The sequence below is a fragment of the Carlito syrichta genome, unplaced genomic scaffold, assembly GCF_000164805.1.
Source record: "Carlito syrichta isolate Samal-C Ts95f unplaced genomic scaffold, Tarsius_syrichta-2.0.1 Scaffold313246, whole genome shotgun sequence".
In the NCBI taxonomy this organism is placed as follows: Eukaryota; Metazoa; Chordata; class Mammalia; order Primates; family Tarsiidae; genus Carlito; species Carlito syrichta.
Genome location: NW_007257342.1, coordinates 462,195 through 482,477, shown reverse-complemented (window position 1 = coordinate 482,477; position 20,283 = coordinate 462,195). Strand labels below are relative to the sequence as shown.

At 46.2% G+C, this 20,283-nt stretch overlaps 2 protein-coding genes across 4 annotated transcripts in view; one reads left to right on the top strand and one right to left on the bottom strand.

Moving 5' to 3' along the window:
• Positions 1-12,693, top strand: part of ACSS2 (acyl-CoA synthetase short chain family member 2) — a 49,720-nt gene extending 37,027 nt beyond the window's left edge. For both annotated transcript variants that reach the window (XM_008070267.2, XM_021718680.1), the window contains 11 exons: positions 5,177-5,314; positions 6,334-6,504; positions 6,802-6,935; positions 7,134-7,266; positions 7,347-7,403; positions 7,563-7,643; positions 8,809-8,917; positions 10,440-10,508; positions 10,838-11,014; positions 11,652-11,726; positions 11,851-12,693. In XM_008070267.2, the coding sequence (XP_008068458.1) occupies positions 5,177-5,314; positions 6,334-6,504; positions 6,802-6,935; positions 7,134-7,266; positions 7,347-7,403; positions 7,563-7,643; positions 8,809-8,917; positions 10,440-10,508; positions 10,838-11,014; positions 11,652-11,726; positions 11,851-11,978 (1,272 nt within the window). In that variant the 3' untranslated portion in view covers positions 11,979-12,693. The remainder of the gene's footprint in view (positions 1-5,176; positions 5,315-6,333; positions 6,505-6,801; positions 6,936-7,133; positions 7,267-7,346; positions 7,404-7,562; positions 7,644-8,808; positions 8,918-10,439; positions 10,509-10,837; positions 11,015-11,651; positions 11,727-11,850) is intronic.
• Positions 12,694-13,149: 456 nt separating this feature from the next.
• The window catches only part of GSS (glutathione synthetase), a 30,751-nt gene continuing 23,617 nt past the window's right edge, over positions 13,150-20,283 (bottom strand). For both annotated transcript variants that reach the window (XM_008070264.1, XM_008070265.1), the window contains 5 exons: positions 20,068-20,134; positions 16,327-16,521; positions 15,736-15,817; positions 14,121-14,310; positions 13,150-13,682 (listed from right to left, as the gene is read on the bottom strand). In XM_008070264.1, coding sequence (XP_008068455.1) covers positions 13,559-13,682; positions 14,121-14,310; positions 15,736-15,817; positions 16,327-16,521; positions 20,068-20,134 — 658 coding nt within the window. In that variant the 3' untranslated portion in view covers positions 13,150-13,558. The remainder of the gene's footprint in view (positions 13,683-14,120; positions 14,311-15,735; positions 15,818-16,326; positions 16,522-20,067; positions 20,135-20,283) is intronic.

The following is a 20,283-nucleotide window of genomic DNA, read 5'->3' as shown; positions in this document are numbered from 1 at the left end:
GCCAGGGGAGCAATGGAGCATATAAGATCAATAAAGTATCTGAACTCAAACCAGGTGAAGGGAGGCCCAAGTGTATGATGACCACTTGTATACCTAGTCCTGAATTGTACCACACATCTTTAAAATAAAAAATATACATATATTTCAAAAGTATCAAACACATGCAAATTAAAATAGCCAGGTGTAGTGACTCATACCTATAGTCCCAACTGTTGGGGAGGGTGAGGTAGGAGGATTACTTGAACTCTGGAGTTCAAGGCTGCAATGAACCATGATTGCACCATGCACCGCTGCACTCCAACCTGAGCGAAAGAGCAAGACCCTGACTCAAAACAACAATAACAAAAACAAACAAATGAACATCTGACGTGGGGCATGGTACCTCAGGCCTATGATCCCAGCACTTCGGGAGGTGGAGGTGAGAGGATTGCCTGAGTTCAGGGGTTCAAGACCAGCCTGAGCAATTTGGCGAGATTTTATCTCTACGATAAATCAAAAAATTAGCTGAGTATGGTGGTGCGTGCTTTTGGTTCCAGCTACTTGGAAGCCTGACGTGGAAGGATCATCTGAGCCCCGCAGGTCGAGGCTGTGGTGGCCATGAGCGTGCCACTGCACTCCAGCCTGGGTGACAGAGTGAGATTCCTACTCAAAAAAAAAAAAAAGAAAGAAAATCTGAGTTTTATATAGGACAACAGAGAAGAAGATTCCTAAGTATATATGCTACTTCGGGATTTACAAACTCTCTGAAATGATTAAGTGCTAAGTCACATTGCAGGTGGTTCTAAGAAAAGAGATCTGTGAGTGCTCAAAGCAGATTAGTAAAGAGGAGAGAGCAGACCTGGAGTCCAGAGATCAATTTTTAGCTGTATCACCTTGAAATGGCTTCCCTTACTAAAACAAAACATTAAGCCCACTAGTCCTTACAGGGTATCTTACTCTAAATATGCTATGATATGCTAAGCCTAAGGTAGATATAAGTCCCTTTCTTTCTTGTCTTTCCTTTTTTTTTTTTTGAGTTGGAGTCTCACTTGGTCACCCAGACTGGAATGCAGTGACCGCTCTCGGCCACCGCAGCCTCGACCTGCTGGGCTCCGGCGATCCTTCCGCCTCAGCCTTCCGAGTAGCCGGAATTACAGGCATGTGCTACCACGCCCGACTGATTTTTTATTTTCATTAGTATGGTGGAGACAGATCTGACTCCCAGAGTACACTGCTTTCCTTTTAAAACTCAGGTAGGGGACTAAGCCCCTTCTTTTGAAAGAAGTAATCAAACTTAGTGGTTTAGACTAAAGGCTCTGGAAGCAGACTGCTTGGTTCAAATCCTGGCTCTGCCACCTGCTACTGTGTAAGCTTGGGCAAGTTACTTAAGTTTTCTTGCCTGTTTCTCCATCTGTAAAATAAGGGTAATCACTGTACCTATCTTATAGCGTTTTGTAAATATATGAAAGGTGTTTGGCACATAGTAACTATTCAATAAGTATTAGCTGGTTTTGCTTCGCCTTAACATAGCAGACAGACTGACATTTCTAAAAGTAAAACCAGAAAAGAAATAACAAACTCTTGTCATTATTAATATCAGAGACTTGCAGGCCATAGGCTTCTGGATTTTTGCTTCTTGGAGGGGAAAACAACCAGTTACCAAATAGATAAAAAATAAGCTTAAGAAGTACAGGTTTGTTGGTGTGAGAATTGCAGTCAAGGCTGCAAAAATCTTGGCAAAGCTCCAAACCCCTTTATCCTTAAGCAGTCTTCAAGGGAGATCCTGGAACAGTCTATAGGTGTCCTCTCAACCTCATTTTCCTCTCCTATACCTGGCAGTTGTCCTCCCTTAGGCTATCCTGGTCCAAGGACAAAGGTCAATTCCTTAATTCTTATTTTAGAAAATTAAAACATGTTTCTGGTTCAAAGCCTTGAGCTTCATAGGCACACACCTAATTCACAACCAAGGTTTGCTCAACTAATTGAGTTCACTTTACTTCCTGGTACTATTTTTTTTCAGTCTGTCACCCAGGCTGGAGGGCAGTGGCATGCTCCCAGCCACTGCAGCCTCCACCTGCTGGGTTCCTGCGATCCTTCTGCCTGAGCCGTCCAAGTAGCCGGCACTACAGGCACGCACTACCATGCCTGGCTAATTTTTGATTTATTGTAGAGACAAGGTCTTGCCAAGTTGTCCGGGCTGGTCTTGAACCTGCAGGCTCAGGCAATCCACTCCTCTCGGCCTCCCAAAATGCTGGGATTACAGGCTGAGCCACTGAGCCCAGCCCCTAGTACTAGTTATCAGCTCTCTGCCTGAAGTACCCTACTCCCTCCACTCCTCACTCTACACACCCACAAAGGAAATACTTTAGGAGACTATAAAAGTGTCCTCATTGCAGATCTACAGTGTAACTATGCCTTGCCCTTACGTGTACCTAGTGCCTGTTTTTGTTTGTTTGTTTGAGTTGGAGTTTCACTCTCTTGCCCAGGCAGGAGGACAGTGACATGCACCTGGACATTGCAGCCTCAACCTGCTGGGCTCAGGCGATCCTTCCACCTCAGCCTTCAAGTAGCTGGAACTACAGGCACGTGCCAACACGCCCAGCTAATTTTTTGATTTATTGTAGAGATGCGGTCTCGCCAAGTTGCCCAGGCTAGTCCCGTGGGCCCAGGCAATCCTCTCATTTCAGCCTCTCAAAGTGCTGGGATTTTAGGCATGAGCCACCACACTGGGCCCTAGTGCCTGTTTTACGACAATTCACAGTGCTATATATAGACCAGCACCATTTATCCAAAACAGAATATTGACACTTCAGCTTCAATACATTAATGCCCGCATCTCAAGTAATCTTTTTTTTTTTTTTTTGAGTTGGAGTCTCATTCTGTTGCCCAGAATGGAGTGCAGTGGCCGCTCCCGGCCACCGCAGCCTCGACCTGCTGGGCTCCGGGGATCCTTCCGCCTCAGCCTTCTGAGTAGCTGGAACTACAGGCATGCGCTACCACGCCCGGCTGATTTTTTGATTTAGTGTAGAGATGAGGTCTCGCCAAGTTGCCCAGCCAGGTCTCGAACCCACGGGCTCAGGCAATCCACTCACCTCAGCCTCCCAAAGGCACAGGATTACAGGCTGAGCCACCGAGCCCGGCTTCAAGTAATCATTTGTCAGGAAAAAAGTATCCATGTGACAATATGTGTAGACTCATATGGATCTTCCACTCAAAAAAAAAAAGTATGTTTTCTAACTGTGAGCAGCTTTTCTCTCTTCTTTCTTTTCTAGGCTTGTCATTCTTATGATGCTCATATGCTGGAAACTTCAAATTTTCTGGCATAAGGGGCAGATAGTACAAAAAGAAGTGATTGGTTAGAGAGTCACTTTCTAATTTATTGAGGTATGTGTCTAACACTTCAGGAGTTTTAAAACCAAATATATACACAATAAATTAGCATATATCCTTTTAATGGGAGAGTGATGTTTCTTTTACACCACCATTGTATACCTGCCAGCCAGGGCCATTGAACATACAAGTCTAATGTATATGAAAGTACTTTGTGACAGCTAAAGCAAACCCCAAACAGTTCCTCATCATCACACTCTTAAATTTATCTCCTGATCACTGAACTAACCTCTGTCCCTTCTGACATTCATCAGTCTTCCCCACCCCACCCCAACCTCCACCCCATGGGGCAATCAATCCAATGACTATCTTCATTTTAAAAAAGGACAGCCGGGCTCGGTGGCTCAGCCTGTAATCCCGCGCCTGTGGGAGGCTGAGGTGAATGGATTGCCTGAGCTCGTGGGTTCGAGACCCGCCGGCAGGCGAGACCTCATCTCCACAATAAAATCAAAAAATCAGCCGGGCGTGGTAATGCACGCCTGTAGTTCCAGCTACTCGGAAGGCTGAGGTGGAAGGATCCCCGGAGCCCAGCAGGTCGAGGCTGCGGTGGCCAGGAGCGGCCGCTGCCCTCCAGTCTGGGCGACAGAGTGAGACTCCAACTCAAAAAAAAAAAAAAAGAAGGACTTGGGAGAAAGTGACTTGCTCATGGTCATATAGCTAGGAAGTGGAAGAACTGGGATTGAAGTACAGCACAATGTTTAGACAGATTCAGGGGATCTGACTTTAGCCAGCAGAAAGTAGAATAAAAAACCTAGTGGCCAAAAGGGGAAATAACCAGGAAACAAAACAGTTTTGAAGGAGAGTTTAGAGAAATTTCAGGATGACAGACCCAGAAGTAATTATTAAAGGCACTCAGATATAGGGGTCATCCCTCTACTGGGAGAAGCCCACCTTGGTCCTTCTCTACCACCTTGAATCAAGGCAATCAAGGCTTTCTGCTGAATGGGATCTGTCCCCTCAAGCAAAAGACTCTATGGGAAACTCTATTGGTACCAGTGATGTAAAGGCAGGGACAGATCTAGGGTAGGAGCCTCCATTTGTGGACCAAGTCTGGACATGCAGGAAAAAGTGCTTAGACCAAGATCTGTTGATTTCTTTCACTACTAACAGGGTCAGGTGCCCACCTCACCAGCAGGCTCTGACTAATTTTGCATTTCTGAATTGTGTGGGTTTGCATTCCTGTTGATGAGCTACTAGTCCCATAAGTCCATATGTATGTTTGCAGATCTGTTATGCATGCAACAAAAACTTACTGAGTGCTTTTTGATGCCAAGCACTTTGCAGGTGTTGGATATATGGCGAGGGTTGGGAGGAACAGACATGCCACTGACTTCATAGAGGTCATTATTTAGGTGGGGAGACAGTAATCAAATAAAAAACTAAATAAAATAACTGGAAATGTGTGCTGTGTGGGAAACATGGTGGTATGATCCATAATAATAGCAGGGGTGGGGTTGGGGATCTATTAGATACTGTTCAAGTAAAGTCTTTTCAAAAAGAACATTTCAACTGAGAATTGAAGGATAGGAAGGGACCAATCAAAGGTTCCTCCTCAGTCTGAGGCCAGTTGAGGGGAGTTCTGGGGTAGAGATGGGGGAAAGATGGCAAGGTGGTGGGAGTGCCCAGAAAGCCTGGGTTCTACTCCTGTTCTCTCGACCCAATTCTACCCTCAGAAGGCCATCTCTCCCTTCCTATACTCCCACCTTCCTTTCTTACCTTTTTCTCCAGGTGCCAGGTAAGGGCATCTCTTGCCCTCATCTTGAGCTGCTTAGTTCTTTTGTCCATTCCTGTCTTCATCTCCCTGCAGATCTCATGGAACCAAGGAGTTGACTTGTGGTGGCATGAACTCATACAAGAGGCAGGGGATGAGTGTGAGCCTGAGTGGTGTGATGCAGAGGACCCACTCTTCATCCTGTACACCAGTGGCTCCACAGGCAAACCCAAGGCAAGTGTGTGTGTGTGTGTGTGTGTTTGTGTGTGTGTGTGTGTGTGTGTGCGTGCGCACGCGCGCGCAAGCGCGCGTATGTATGGGGTGAGAAGTGGATTTCTAAGGAAGTATGTAATGAAATGAATTTTCTCTACAACCCTGAATTTCAGAAATGTAATATTACATTTCCTAAATTAAATTCAGACATAAATGCTCAATCATTAGGTGATGAGGCCTAGGATGAGACAATTCTAATGGGGGCTTTCATGGTCCCCAGAAAAGGGAAAGGATCAGTCTATGTGGTTTGCCTGGATGTCCTTTTCCCATACCCACACTGTTTGGTTGAAGAAGGGCTGTTTTGTCAATTCAAGGCCAAGGGGTAGGGGTACAGGGATCCCTCTTGAGCTTCTAAGACTATAACTCTTAGAATTCAGTTCCTTCTACATGGCACACTATTAACATCTAGTTCTCTGCCAGGGAACAATGTGGGAGCCAGAAATAATTAAGAAAATTCTGACTCTTCCATTGACTTGAAAGCTATGTCACTCTACCTTCTACTCACCCCATCCCTAAGTTTTTCTCTCCATATACTTTTAGAAATGGGCCTTTAGAAACATAGTTTTGGTTTCTCTTTCCCAGGGTTGGAGTAGGTATGGAGTAAGCAAAGGGGATTGTTTTCCCCTGTATTCACTCTGCTGATGTGTAATTGAATGTGTAGGCACGAATACACAACAGAGAGACTAAGAGATATGAGTGTACTCGGAGTGTTCGTGTGTGAGAGTGATGTGGGTGGCTCCAAAATGCCATCTGAGGGTATAGGTGTGAGTGATAGACTAATACACATGTGTGATATCAGGAGTGTGATAAAGGAGATGAGATGGAAGTATGGAGAAAAGGAGATAAAAGATAGACAGATCCTGTGAAAGGGGTGCTGGCAGGGCCAGAATCCCTGGGAAGTGTCTTCCTCTAGCTTTTTCCAGCCTCTATTTGGTAGTTAGTGAGGGTGATCCCAACCTGAGGTTCCATTCTTCCCACAGGGTGTGGTTCACACAGTTGGGGGATACATGCTTTATGTGGCAACAACCTTCAAGTATGTGTTTGACTTCCACGCAGAGGATGTGTTCTGGTGCACAGCGGATATTGGCTGGATCACAGGTCATTCGTACGTCACCTATGGGCCACTGGCCAATGGTGCCAGCAGTGTTTTGGTGAGAAGGGAGCTAAGACCCATGGCCTAGTGGGGTTGGACAAGATTATTCTGGGTAACTACCTCCCAAGGCTACTTGGTCTAGAGGCAGGGGGACTTACACAATGATCTGTTTCCTGGAGAAAGAGAAGTCCTTAAGGGGTTGTGTATCCAGACGAGGAAGGCCTCTTGGCTTGTCTGGCCAGGGAGTGAAGACATCATTGGTCAGAAAAGGCAAATTACTGAAACTGACAAAATGGTAGGGGAGTGTAGAGATTACTGGGAAGGACTGGGAATGACTAGCCTTCACTGGCGTCAGTTTGAGGGGATCCCCACATACCCGGACGTGAGCCGCCTATGGAGCATTGTGGACAAATACAAGGTGACCAAGTTCTACACAGCGCCCACAGCCATCCGCCTACTCATGAAGTTTGGAGATGAGCCTGTCAGCAAGTGAGACCCCTTCCCCAGTTGCTGCCCCATGGATATCCCTTTGAGCTGGGAGCTGGCCTTTGTACACATTCTCTTCCTTTCCATTGTCCCAACTCCATGACCTGGAATAGGGGAGGGGGCAAGAGAAGAACCTGGGCATATATATCCTGGCTCTCAGTGGTAGTCAGAGCCTTCTTTTCTCCCATTTCCCTGCCCAAGGCATAGCCGGGCATCCTTGCAGGTGTTAGGCACAGTGGGTGAACCCATCAACCCAGAGGCCTGGCTGTGGTACCACCGGGTGGTAGGTTCCCAGCGTTGCCCTATTGTGGATACCTTCTGGCAAACAGAGACAGTAAGTGAGGGGTTTGGAAGGCTGGGGCTCAGGAACAATGTGGGAAGCTGACTCAAACCTCTGATCTCTGACTTTGACAGGGTGGCCACATGCTGACTCCCCTCCCTGGTGCCATACCCATGAAGCCTGGTTCTGCTGTGAGTGAAGCTTCCCTGACTGGGCCTGGGCTAGAATCTTTGGGTATTTGGCCTAGCTAGACAGCATGTGTGTGAGGAAGTTGGAGCTCTGGGGCTCCTTTGGAGCTGTCAGAGTTGCCTCATTCCTCTTCTTGGGTTCTGTCTCCTGTTTGCTTCTAGACCCTCCCATTCTTTGGTGTAGCTCCTGCAATCCTGAATGAGTCTGGGGAAGAACTGGAAGGTGAAGCTGAAGGCTATCTGGTGAGGTCCTGGCCCTTGGGGTTCTTTAAAGAGGGCGAAAGGGTCCACCAAAGATACTTTGCTTGAGTTTATAACCTAATCTCTCATGGTAGCTGCTTAGGACTGAAGCTTCATGGTTGGAAGTTTGTTCTCTGTTGAGAGACCACAGGGTGTGGGGAAGGATTCTTCTGAATATTTTGCCTGCATCTGCCTTTTGGCCCTAAAAAGGCTCTTAAGGGTCTTTTTAGAGTCTCCTTAGATTCCTAATGACACCTTTTTGAGTCTGGAAGATTTAATCCTAACTCTTCCTATGACAAACATCCTAGAGAAAGGAGGCTTCATTAACATAGTGGAAAATAATGTAAGCTCTGGAGTCAGTCTGCCTGGGTTCAAATACTGTCTGTCTCTTCTGTTAGCTCAGATGAGTTACCTAATTCCTCTGAACCTAAATTTTCTCATTTATTAAATAGAATTGTAATAGTACCTTTGTCTCTGTGGCTGCTTGATTGACTGAATTAGTTAATGCATTTGAAGGGGTTAGCACAAAACCTAAATACTTGATAAACGTTAGCTGTTGTAATTGTTGTATTAGTGTTTGCAGGGACCTCACCAACCTCCCCAACTGTACCCTATTTCACTTTCCCAAGAGAAAGTTAGTAGCAGGGGCTTTCTGACTGTCAGCCTAGAATTCTGCCCATTCCATCCATCTGCTGTCACAAAATGTTATTGATTGGGCAATAATTATGTACTTGTGTGTGGGTCCCATTTTTTTTATATGACTGTTTTTGTTTGCATCAAACTGGACTTGCTTTCCTGAGATATTACCCAAAGGAGACTCAAATTTACTAAATGCTTATCACTAATAGAACACTGTGTTAAGCAATTTCCACATACTATTAATTTAATCCTCCCAGTAACTTTGGAAGGCAGAACTTTTTTTCCTCTGGTTTACAGATGAGGATCCTGAAACTAAGAAAGATAAAGGTACTTCCCTGAGGTTACTTAGCTATTAAGTGACACAGAGTTGGGATTCCAAGTCAGAATCATCTATCTCCAAAGCCTGTACTTTGTCCTATCTCTCAGGAATGGCATTTGGGAAGCTTTCCCTCAAGCTTAGCAAAGGTATGATTGTCCTCCAGTGAGACAGCACAGCAGATGTAATCACTGTGCCTTCCTCACGCTCCAGGTGTTCAAGCAGCCCTGGCCAGGGATTATGCGCACAGTCTATGGGAACCATGAACGCTTTGAGACTACCTACTTTAAGAAGTTCCCTGGTTACTACATCACAGGAGATGGTGAGCCTTTCCTGTACCTCCAACTAAGACCACTTCCACTTCACTTCCATTTTCAGGAAAAATTGGTTAGGGATAAAGAACAAGAAGAACATGTCCTACATGTCAGTGTCTGGTAACCAGTCAGAGCTACAAAGACTGTGAGAGCAGGAATAAATATTCCAGGAAGGGTCTCAGGATGATGTCCTCCGAGATTTGATGTATGAGGAAAGAGGTTCTTCCTCTTTCTTGTTCTTGTGTTGAAAGAGATGGGGTATGTGACAGTGTATATTATGTCATGTGTGTTCCAACATTTGGAACCTGTTTGTCCATCTGTCCATCCACCAATCCATTCATCCATAATACTTGAGCACCTACTGCCATAAATAATGTAGTCAAAGTCTCTGCTGTTATGAGGCTTACATTCTAGTAAGAGGAGATAGACAGTAAACCCAGCAAACAAAGTAAATATGATTATCTTAGGATTTCATATTTTCTATGAAGAAAAATAGACAGGGCAATGTGATAAAGGGTGTTTGCAGGGATGACTGTTGTACATGGATGGTCAGAGATGTCCCCTCTGAAGTGACATTTGAACACAGACCTGAAGAGAGAGAAGGAACCAGGCATGGATTAATCTAGTGTAAGAGTAGGGAAATCCAAAGTAGAGGGACACAAGCTTGAAATGTCTGTGACTAAAGCCTGTGTGGTTGGAATGCAACAAGCAAAGGGAAGAACATTATATGAAGTTGGAGAGGTAGGTGACATAGAGTCTTCTGGGTCATGGTGAGGAGTTTGAATTTTATTCAAAGTATAGTGGGTCTGAGACCTTTAGGGGTTTTAAGCAGGGGACTGATAAGAACTGATTTACTATTAAGAAAATAACTTTTCCTGATTTACTTTAGGATAGACTTTAGGTGGGTGTATCTATTGCCATGGGACAAATTATCCCAAAAGTTGGCAGCTTAAAACAACAAATATTATTTCACACAGTTTCTGAGTATCAGGAATCTGTGAGCAACTTTACTGGGTGATTCTCATTCAGGGTCTCTTAGGGGTTGCAGTCAAGCTGTTGGCAGGGGCTGTAGTCATCTGAAGGTTTGGCTGAGTCTAGAGGACCTATATCCATGCTCACTCATATGGTTGTTGGCATGAACCCTCAGTTCCTTACCACATGGACCTCTCTATAGGACTACTCATGACATGACAGTTGGCTTACCCAACTAAATGATCTGAGAGAATGCAACCAACACAGAAGCTATGGTGTCTTCTATAACCTAATCTCAGAAGTGAAATCTCATTACTTTTGCCAGATGTTATTAATCACGCAGACTAATCTTAGAACAATGAGAAAGAGGGCTCTGCAGGGCTATGCATACTAAGAGGTAGAGGTCAGCAGGACCATCCTGGAGGCTGTCTACCAGAGTAGGCAAGAGTGGAAGCAGGAAGACTTGTTAGAAGGCTGTTGCAGTGGGTATGGCAGGTTGGTAATATGGATCGGGTATCCTACTATAGGGTATTTGTTATGTTGTGCACTTCTTCTCAGGCTGCCGGCGGGACCAGGATGGCTATTACTGGATCACTGGCAGGATTGATGACATGCTCAATGTATCTGGTGAGGGCAAAGGATCACCTTCCCATCCCATTAGCTTTATTCCTTTGGCAACTCCCAGCCAAAGCCTCCCAAGAGAGCCAGAAGTGTGCTTTGGTCAGACTGTGTATTCAGTTCAGTTCTGGACCCAGGTTTTGAAGGAAGAGTGATGAGCATTGGAATATGCCTAGAGGAGGGAAACTGGGATGGTGGGGTAACTGAAAGCATGTCATGTGAGGAATGAAGGGCCTTCTCCATTTGACCAGACCAGGTCTGTCCTGTGAGTACAGATGGAGCAAGGGCTGGGACAGAGGTTGGGATCTTTCTCATGGCGTTTCCTTTCCCTTGACAAGGACACCTACTGAGCACAGCCGAGGTGGAGTCAGCACTTGTGGAACATGAGGCTATTGCAGAGGCAGCTGTGGTGGGTCACCCTCATCCTGTGAAGGGTGAATGTCTCTACTGCTTTGTCACCCTGTGTGATGGTCATACCTTCAGCCCCACACTCACCGAGGAGCTCAAGAAGCAGAGTGAGGAGCCTCCCTGGGCAGGGACTGCAGGGTCTGTCTTGGAGGGCTAGTTACCATTGCAAATTGTTGGGAAGGGACTGGAGTGAGCCGCTCCCCAAACCACAAACAGATCCCAGGGGTCCCCATGGGCTTATTGCCCTTTTTTCTCTATCTCTGCTAGTCTCTCTCCATTAGGATAATAATAATGGCCAACATTTATAGACTACTCTGTGCCACCACTGGGCTAAGTGCTTTAAATGCATTACCCCATTTAATCACTACAAACACCCTTGTGAAACAGATCCTATAGCTACTCACATCCTAAAGATAAAGAAACTGAGACTCAGAAGTGCTTAAGGTCACCCTGCTAAAAAGGTGGGATTTAAACTCTAGCAGGCTGATTCTAGAGCCTGAGTTCCTTGAAGGTAGGTTAAGATAAAATGGGAGAGTAAACTGACATTGTATTCAGAGAGAGAGAGGGAGAGAGAAAGGGAGAGAGCGTGTGAGAGCAAGAGGGGGAGCGAGGTGGGGGGGAGGGAGAAGAGTAGAGAGACAGAAAGAAAGAAGCAGTGAACCTGAGAATGAATCTGTGGGTGGGGCCCAATCAGTGTGTCTAAGGGTGCTTAAGAAATGCTTGATTAAAATTTGTTGGTTACAGTTAGAGAAAAGATCGGTCCCATTGCCACACCAGACTACATCCAGAATGCACCTGGCTTGCCTAAAACCCGCTCAGGTATGCTCAGAGGCCTCCAGGGATTGGGATGGGCTGAGGCCTGGTGTGTGTGGATTAAAGCCCTTGATGGGGCTGGGGTGGGTCAGTGCTGTCACCAAGTAACTAGAGGCCTGTGGTCTCCCAGGGAAAATCATGAGGCGAGTGCTTCGGAAGATTGCTCAGAATGACCATGACCTGGGAGACACGTCTACTGTGGCTGACCCATCTGTCATCAGTCACCTCTTCAGCCACCGCTGCCTGACCATCCAGTGAACAAGACCCTATCCTGCCCTTGCTTGGCTCTCCAAAATTTTGCCTATCCTTTCTGCTCCCCTCCTCAGGAGTGCTGAGGGCCAGTGCTGACCCACACTACACCTCTCTTGACCAGCTATCTGGGACTGGAAACCAACTTTGTCTTTGGGAGGAGACAAATTCCTGGGACTGCCAGGCAGAAGGGAAAGGACCCAGGTCATTCTCAGACTGCTGTGCCCCAGACAGCAAAGAGCACTCAGAGCCTAAAACAGGGATGTAAAGGCTACCTCTTCAACCCAGGTTAAGTGTTCTGAGGGCATGTGAGAGCCTAGAACAGCTGTGTAATCCTATGTCAGCTCTCTCAGAAAGCACCTGTACTTATATTGGGCATGCTCTTGCCTTTAGAAACAACGGTTTGTGAGTCCAGGAGCAATTGATTATTATTTTTTAAAGATTTTGCTGCTTCTCTTCTGAGTCTGAATTCTCTTTTGTGCCAGATGGCAGTACTTTCTGCTCATTTGCTCCAAGGGTTCGGTGGGCAGGTTCAGTCTCCAGCGGGTTTTCAGCTTTTCTTCTTTCAAGGAGTAATGTGTCTTGTTTCTAGGATCAGAAGAGCTTGTCTTCCTTATCCTCTGTTCCTACCCTCCCCGAACAAAGTCCTGCCCACGAGACACTCTTTTCTTGTCCCAGTTATGCTCAAGCCCTCTGGTTGTGGGAATAAAGTCTGTGACCTCAAGAAGGTGGTGATTTGTTTACTTAGGTATCTGGGTACTAAGGCTATATACTCATTAGCTGCTCTGATTTGTGTGGCAGATGGGAAGGGGAGTGGTATTTCCTAGGACTACCCAAATATCTTCCTTTTTAGATTGGGCAGAGCTATGCCAGGCTTCACTCATAGGCCCAATGACAAGCCCCTGAGCTAAGCAGGAAAGTGACTGAAGCTAGTTCACAACTCTGATGTCCCATTACGGTTGTCTTCCCTCCTGGGCTCCTGCCAGGGACTTTCCTCCCTATGATCTAGTGGAAGCATTAGTGAGTAACTAAGAATTGGAACTTCAGGGTCCCACCCATAGGATCTAGGTCTAAGGACACCCAGGTTACAAGCTCAGTCACCTTCCCTGCTCCAATCTTAAGTGGGCTGACTTAGATTACAGCTCCCCACTCTCCTCTGTGCACAAAGCAAGGAATCACCGACTCAGCAATGCAGTTTTATTTAAGGCAGAGTTGGGGAAAGACTATAGCCCTACACTCCCCTCCTCCTACAGCTTAGTCCTGTCCCAAGTCAGGCACTGGGAGCTGCTGAAAAGGCTGATGAGGGTTGATAGGAGGAGGGCAGGGTTTATGGACCTTTATCTTAGAGCAGCATCTCCTCAGCTGTACCCATACCCCAGAAATTTGGGGGCTTTGAGATCTCATTTAAGGGAAACACGGCTTTTCTGGTCCTCAGATGGAGAGCTAGGGGAAGGTATCAGCATTTACCCTTTCATGAAGTACTTGGAAGTCTTTAGGAGAGCAGCCCCTCAGGAGGGCTAGCAGAGGAATGACAAGTACAGGGTATAGAAGGTCTCTTGAGTGAAGTCCGGGCTGGCCTGGCTGTGCCCTCACACAGGGTACGGGTTGTCCAGGACGGCTACTCCTGCTGCCACACCACCATCTGCATCCTCAATGGCTTTGGTTCGAAGTAGATGCCCCACATGTTTGTTCATCACAAGTGTCCTTTCCTGTCTATAGAAATGAGGCAGGAAACAAACCCATCATCTGGACTCAGCCCAACCCCAAGACCTTCCCTGGTCTCCACTGAATGGGTAACTGACTACACCCAAGAAAGTACTAGGATTTTAGAGTCTCTTTTCCTCTCTGGAGTTTCCTTCTAGGCCTGGATTGTCATATCATATTTTCTGAATCCTCCTGGTACAACTTGGAATTTTCTTTATAGTTGCAAAAACACTTTTTATCTGGGCTTCATTTGATAGTCCAGTGAGATGGGCAGGCCTTGGGTCCTTGGCTTCATTCAATATATAAGGAAACAGGTACAAAGCTAGGGACTGGCAGAGCTAGGACTGAAGCCCACCATTCCCGACTCTGTCCAGTGTTCCCTCTAGGCTCACTTGGCTAGCACTCTTGCAGGGAGGTAGTGGAAGGAGCTCCTCCTGACTGGCTCACCTGACATAGACTCCAAAGATGCCCAGCTCAGAGATGCACTGGACCACTCGGACAGGGCTGCCAGGCCGTAGGAGGCAATTCCCAAAAGGCTCAGGTTCAATCTTCTCCATGAGGATGTAGGAGGCCCTCTCCTCACTGTCCTTCAGCCGCTCCAGGGCCTGTACCATTTCCTCCCCATACAGGTTGTTACCTGCAATTAAACTGGCCAGTCAGCCACCCTGGACCCACTGCCTACCTCTTCCATCCCACGCCCCAGGTGGGCAAGTCAGCAGCCTCAGTTCCTGACATCAGCTTAGTGAAGCCAGGACATATCTGACTCCCCAGGAGAGCCCTTACTCATGCAAGTGAACCCACCTTCCACCACTGTCCTGCCCTTGTTCTCTTCCTGTCTACAGCTGTTCCATCTCAGCCTCCATTACTGGCTTCTCCTCTCAAATGTTGGAGTTCCCTAGAAATCGGTCCTCCACCCTTGTTCTCTTCTTCATGTACCTTTTCTAAGGGAGATTTCTTCCATTCTCAAGGCTCCATCTATACCTTACATATTGTTAGCTCCCAAGTCTTTAGCTTAAGCTCTCTGCTCTTGATATCATATGAATGTCCCATACGATCCCGAAACAAACTCAACTTGTCCAAACAGAACTCATTACTTATGTCTGAGTCTGCCCCTCCTAGATCTTCCCATTCCCAATCAGGCAAAAGGCATTCCTGTGTCATATTTTACTTCTTCTCCATTATCTTTGTCACTAACTTGGACATGTCTCCAGTCTGTGCTTCACGGGCATAGCCCTAGCTCAGGTCTCTACATTATTCTTCTGGATAACTGTACCAGCCTCCTTCATGGTCTCTCTGCCACCTACGTCTCCCCTCATTCCAGGATATCTTCTACAAAGGCTGAAACACTGTAAGTTTTGCAAGTTCTCAACACTGCTAGTCACTTGACTCCTGGATCAATCATGTATCCCTCCTTAAAACTCTCTAATGACTTCCCACTACCTTAGGTTAAAATCCAATTTCTTCACGTATATTTAATGCTCTTAATAATCAGGACCCAAACCATCTTTTCCAGCCCAAATCCATACCTTCTCCCATCTCCTACTCCAACCTCACCAGTTTCTCATTAATCTCCAAATATATAATGCTTGCAAGGTCCAGTGCCTTTGCTTGAGGTTGTTCCTTCTGTTTAGAGCACTCTTTCCCTATTCACCTACGAAACTCCTATCCACCCCTTAAAACCAAGATTTAAAAAAAAAATCTCCTCTGGGTCTGTGAGGCACACATGATCCCTGCCTTTAAGGAGTTTCAAACTAGGCAGGAAATAAAACATGTGTTTTCTCCATGAGTCTCTTAATATGACCTCATCTTGCTTCCCTACAATCTACCCACAGGCACCTCAGGCTAAACTTGTCCAAACTTCAGTGCTGGTCAATCAGATTCCTCTGTGCTCCATGTCATTTGGTCACATGGTCTCCAGCAACATTGTCCAAGGTGTGACCTGTGTCAATTCCTCTAGTACCTCCCATACCTGGGACAATGCCCATAGGAAGTGCTGGTAAGTACTGGCCACAGCCTGCTAGCCCTTTTCATTGAGCAACGCTGCAAAGATGTATCCACCTACCTCCACCCTCTCTCTGGGGCTTTAGCACAAACCGGCTAGGGGCGGCAAGGGCCTTGGTGATGGCCTGGTCCCCTTCTTCACCCTGGCAAGAGGCAGAAAGCAGATACCAGAGTTTTAAGGCTAAAGAGACAAAAGCTGAGGTCTTGCTGATTGTGCAGAGCAGCAACAGAGGAAGAGCAGGTAGGGGAACAGTCATAAGTTCCTTAAGGCTGGATGCTACTACCTAGATGAAACCCCCAACAAATCCTTTGCAGCAGCAAATGCAATGAGAACAGGGCTTTCTCTGGCTCAGAGCTCTGCAGTAGGCAGCTTGGAAAGCAGATACAAATATTCCTCAATTCTTACTATCTGCTTTAGTTCCTTCCTCTGGCTGCCGTCTTCATCTCTATCTTTGCTGAGGGAGCTTATAATGGATTCCAGTCCTTATCCTCCCATTATGAGACTGTTTCCTCTCCCCAGGGGTCTAGAGGTTCTCCAGAGCATCCCCAACCCAAGTCAGAATGCCAGAGACAATGCTAGCTCCAACACATTGAGCTCCAGGTTTCTGCTACCTAGGAGAAGTGTGGTAGGAGAAATGAGCTGACCACATACCATGTCTAGTGAGTAGAGGCCCGCAAATGTGGCACGGAGGCGGGCCACAGCCTCAGGCTGACCAGGAAGCAACATCTCCAGCATGCCCACCCTGCTCAGCTCCTGCTGCACCTTCTTAGTTCCAGCCAACTGGGTGGCAATGTCTGGGCACTTGACAGCACAGGATCTCTCTAGCAGCAGGCGTGCTTCCCAGTTCTGCAGAGGAAAGAAGACAAAAGGAATTCTATTTTCATTTTGGCTGATGTTTACCAAGCATCCATCAGGTATCAGGTAAATGTACTTTATATTTTCACATTCATTATCACCCAGAATCCTTGCAACATCTGTGTGAGGCAGATGTGACCCTTCCTGATGTGCAGGATTCATGCCTTTGGCAGGAGGTAGTTCACAGTCTAGCATAATGAAACATAATTAAAAGGGATAAATGACAAAATGTGTAAGGGAGTAGATAACGGATGAGTAGATTTGAAGGAAGTAGAACACTTGTTTAAGAGCCCACCTTCCTACTGTATTCCAAATAAAATCCAACCTCCTTACTGTGGCCTACAAGACCCTGCAGGATCTGGCTCCTGTCTACTTTTTCAACCTTGTACCATGCCACCTTCATCCCAGCTCCCACATTGTAGCCACACAGGCCTGTCATTCCTCAAATCACAAACCTCAATCTCTCCTTAAGGTCTTTACTTCTTTTTCTCAGCCTGAAATTCCCTTCCTTTTGGTTTTTCCCAAGCACAGTTGTAACCTTCTCATTCTTAAATCTTAGCTCGAAGTCACCTTTTCAGAGAAGTCCACCCCAACCACTCTATTTAATATGAGCTTCCCATAATTCTCTATCTTTTCATCCTGTTGTTTCATGCAAAGCAGTCAACTGGAACTAAAAAAAAAACCTTTTTTTTTCTATCTTTGTTTACCTTTTGATGCTCATCTCCCTGACCAGACTGTAAGCTCCACAAGGACAGGATTCTTTGTTGTTTTCCTTGTTTCCTTTTTTTTTTTTTTTTTTTTGAGTTGGAGTTTCATTCTGTCACCCAGGCTGGAGTGCAGTGGCACATTCACCACCACCGCAGTCTTGACCTGCTGGGCTCAGGCAATCCTTTCACCTCAGCCTTCTAAGTAGCTGGAACCATGCCCAGCTCATTTTTTAATTTATTGTAGAGATGAAGTCTTGCCAAGTTGCCCAGGCTGGTCTCAAACACCTGAACTCAGAACTCAGGCAATCCTCTTGCCTCTGCCTCCCAAAGTGCGAGGATTACAGGTGTGAGCCACAGTGCCTGGCTTGCCTTGTTTCCTTGTTGTCAGTTTAGCTTTAAACTTTGGTAACTGGCCAGGTTCGGTGGCTCAGCCTGTAATCCCAACATTTTGGGAGGCTGAGGCGAGTAGATTGACTGAGTGGAACTCCTGCAGATTCGAGACCAGCCTGGGCAACTTGGCGAGACCTTGTCTCTACAATAAATCAAAAATTAGCTGGGTGTGGTAGCGTGCACCTGTAGTTCTGGCTACTCGGAAGGCTGAGACAGAAGGATTGCAGGAGCCCAGCAGGTCGACACTGGGGTGGCCGTGAGCATGCCACTGCACTCCAGCCTGGGTGACAGAGTTAGACTCCAACTAAAAAAATAATAACTTTGGTAATTACTTTCTGCCTCCTGCCAGAGTGAAGAAAGGGACCAGGCCATCACTGAGTCCCTTGCCACCCCTAACTGGTTTGTGCTAAAGCCCCAGAGAGAGGGTGGATGTAGGTGAAAGGGATTTGCAAGGTTGCTCAATGAAAGATGAGCAGGCTATGGCCAGTTCTCACCAGGTAAAGTCTAAGAGATTAGACTCAATGGGGTACCTGGCCGACTCTGTCAACCAGAACATCTTGTTGTTTGCCTTGTTGTATCCTCAGTGTCTAACATAGTTCCTAGTACTTTGTAAGTGTTTAATAAATATGTTACTGTTGCTGAATAAGATGAAGTTTTAGTGGAATCTTGAAGGACAGGTAAAGTCTCACAGATGAGACTCAGTGGGGAAGGGGTACTCAGGCTAACGAATAGTATGAGCAAAGACATGCAAGTGGGTGATCACAGGATGAATGGTCTGTTGTGCCAAGAGCTGAGGGTATAAGAGGCAGGGAAACAACAGAGGATCCTGTCTCTGAGCTCTGGTTCCCATTCTCAGGCAATGGGGGTCATTCTGTCCTTGGCTTCAGACCACAGCAAACTACACTTGGCAGGATCAAGGCTTGAGAAGAAAACACCTCCCCACTCCATAGGCACCACCCCATGGGCAGGCTCTTGATTTGATACAAATGGTCCACCTGCAGCACCTTTACCTGATCTTTACCAATAACCCCAGCTACCTAACTACCAGTCTGGTGTTCCAAGCAGAGTCACAGGTGCCCAGAACATCAGAGATAAACCCAGAGTAGTACTCCATTATGTTAGAAGCAGAGAAAATAAAACCAAAGATGAACAGGGCTTGCTCAGGGTCACTTATCAAGTCACTAAGTCTTGTAGAGCTTTAGCAGAACTGTCTAAAAATGTCTACCTCTTTATGTATTACTTTCCTTCCTTGTTAGCTCAACCTCTTCTCTCTTTGAGTTTTCTAACCTGTCTTGAAACCTAGATCCATTTTCCCAATAGACAATTTCTCTTTCACTAACCAGCAAGTTCCCACCACTGCTAACTACGTCTCTAGAGGAAAAAAATGTTCCATAGAGCTGCCACTTCTGTAGAGCTGTCCCCATAGAGCTCAGTCCTGGGGGGAATCCTAGATGAATTACAGACCCAAAAGAAGCTCCCAATCTTCCAGTGTAGCTCTCTCAGCTCCCAGAAACTGAGAGCCAGAAACGGTCAAGAACCTGCCCACGGTCACATAGAGGCAGAGTCAGGTTCATGACCTCCAGCCTACTGCCCACAGTTTTTCCTAACTTATTTCTTCCTTTACCTTCTCCCAACTAAAGCAGTGCTTCTTAATCTCTCCATGGTGTGGACATTAGGAGCAGGGGAGAAGAATGGTATATTGGGAATACCATTGGCCTGAGAGTCAGAAACCCCGAGAACTTCCTGTGGGACCTTCAACCAGCCTCCAAATCTCTCTAAACCTTAGTTTCTGTATCTGTATAATAGGGATAATTATATGCCTCAAAGGGTGGTTGTAAGGATTAAATGAAATAAGGAATGTAGAAAGTAACTTTGAAACTACATGGTAGGATAGCAAGATGAGGTGATATTACCGGCGTTAACATGAATGAACAGATGATAAAAACTTTCTGATTCAGATAAAGGAGAAATAAGAGTTGGCAGAAAGTAAACAGCAAGCAGTATGCTGAAAGTGGTGGGCATCAACTAGTGAGAACTGATTATAACCATCTCTTCCCAACTCTAATTTCAGAGATGTCAAGTTGGATAGTTTACTGGAAACTGGCCGTGGTAGTATTTACACTATAGAAATCAGCAAATGCTATAAACTTGAGCGTTTCCCCCCCAGAAATATGGTTGTTAAACATTTACCAGTATATCCCTGGAAACAGTGTGAGAGCTTTAAGCACTGTGGATTCCTGGGGATTCAGATTCTAGAAGACAGTTTATTTGAGACAGCAAAAAGCTTGTGGGAGGATAGGAAGTTCTAGCAGCAAGCTTCTTGAAGAACTGAAGCTAGGTCTCAGGGAAAAACCCAGGTTGTTGTGACACCTGAGCTGGGTCTCCATGGAGCTCTGTTGAGTCTCAGGAGGCAAAGAATGGTCTAACAGAAAATACCAACCTGTACACTATACTGGCTCGGCATGTAGCCATCCCGGAAGTAAACCACAGCAACTTCCCGGCCATCCCTGGAACACAGGATAGAGAAAGCTGCTATGTTAAATTATAACTGATATGTTGAGTGATTCAATCTGTTTCAGGGTTCATCAAAATGAATTTGGCTTTTTTTTTTTTTTGAGTTGGAGTCTCACTCTGTCATCCAGGCTGGAGTGCAGTG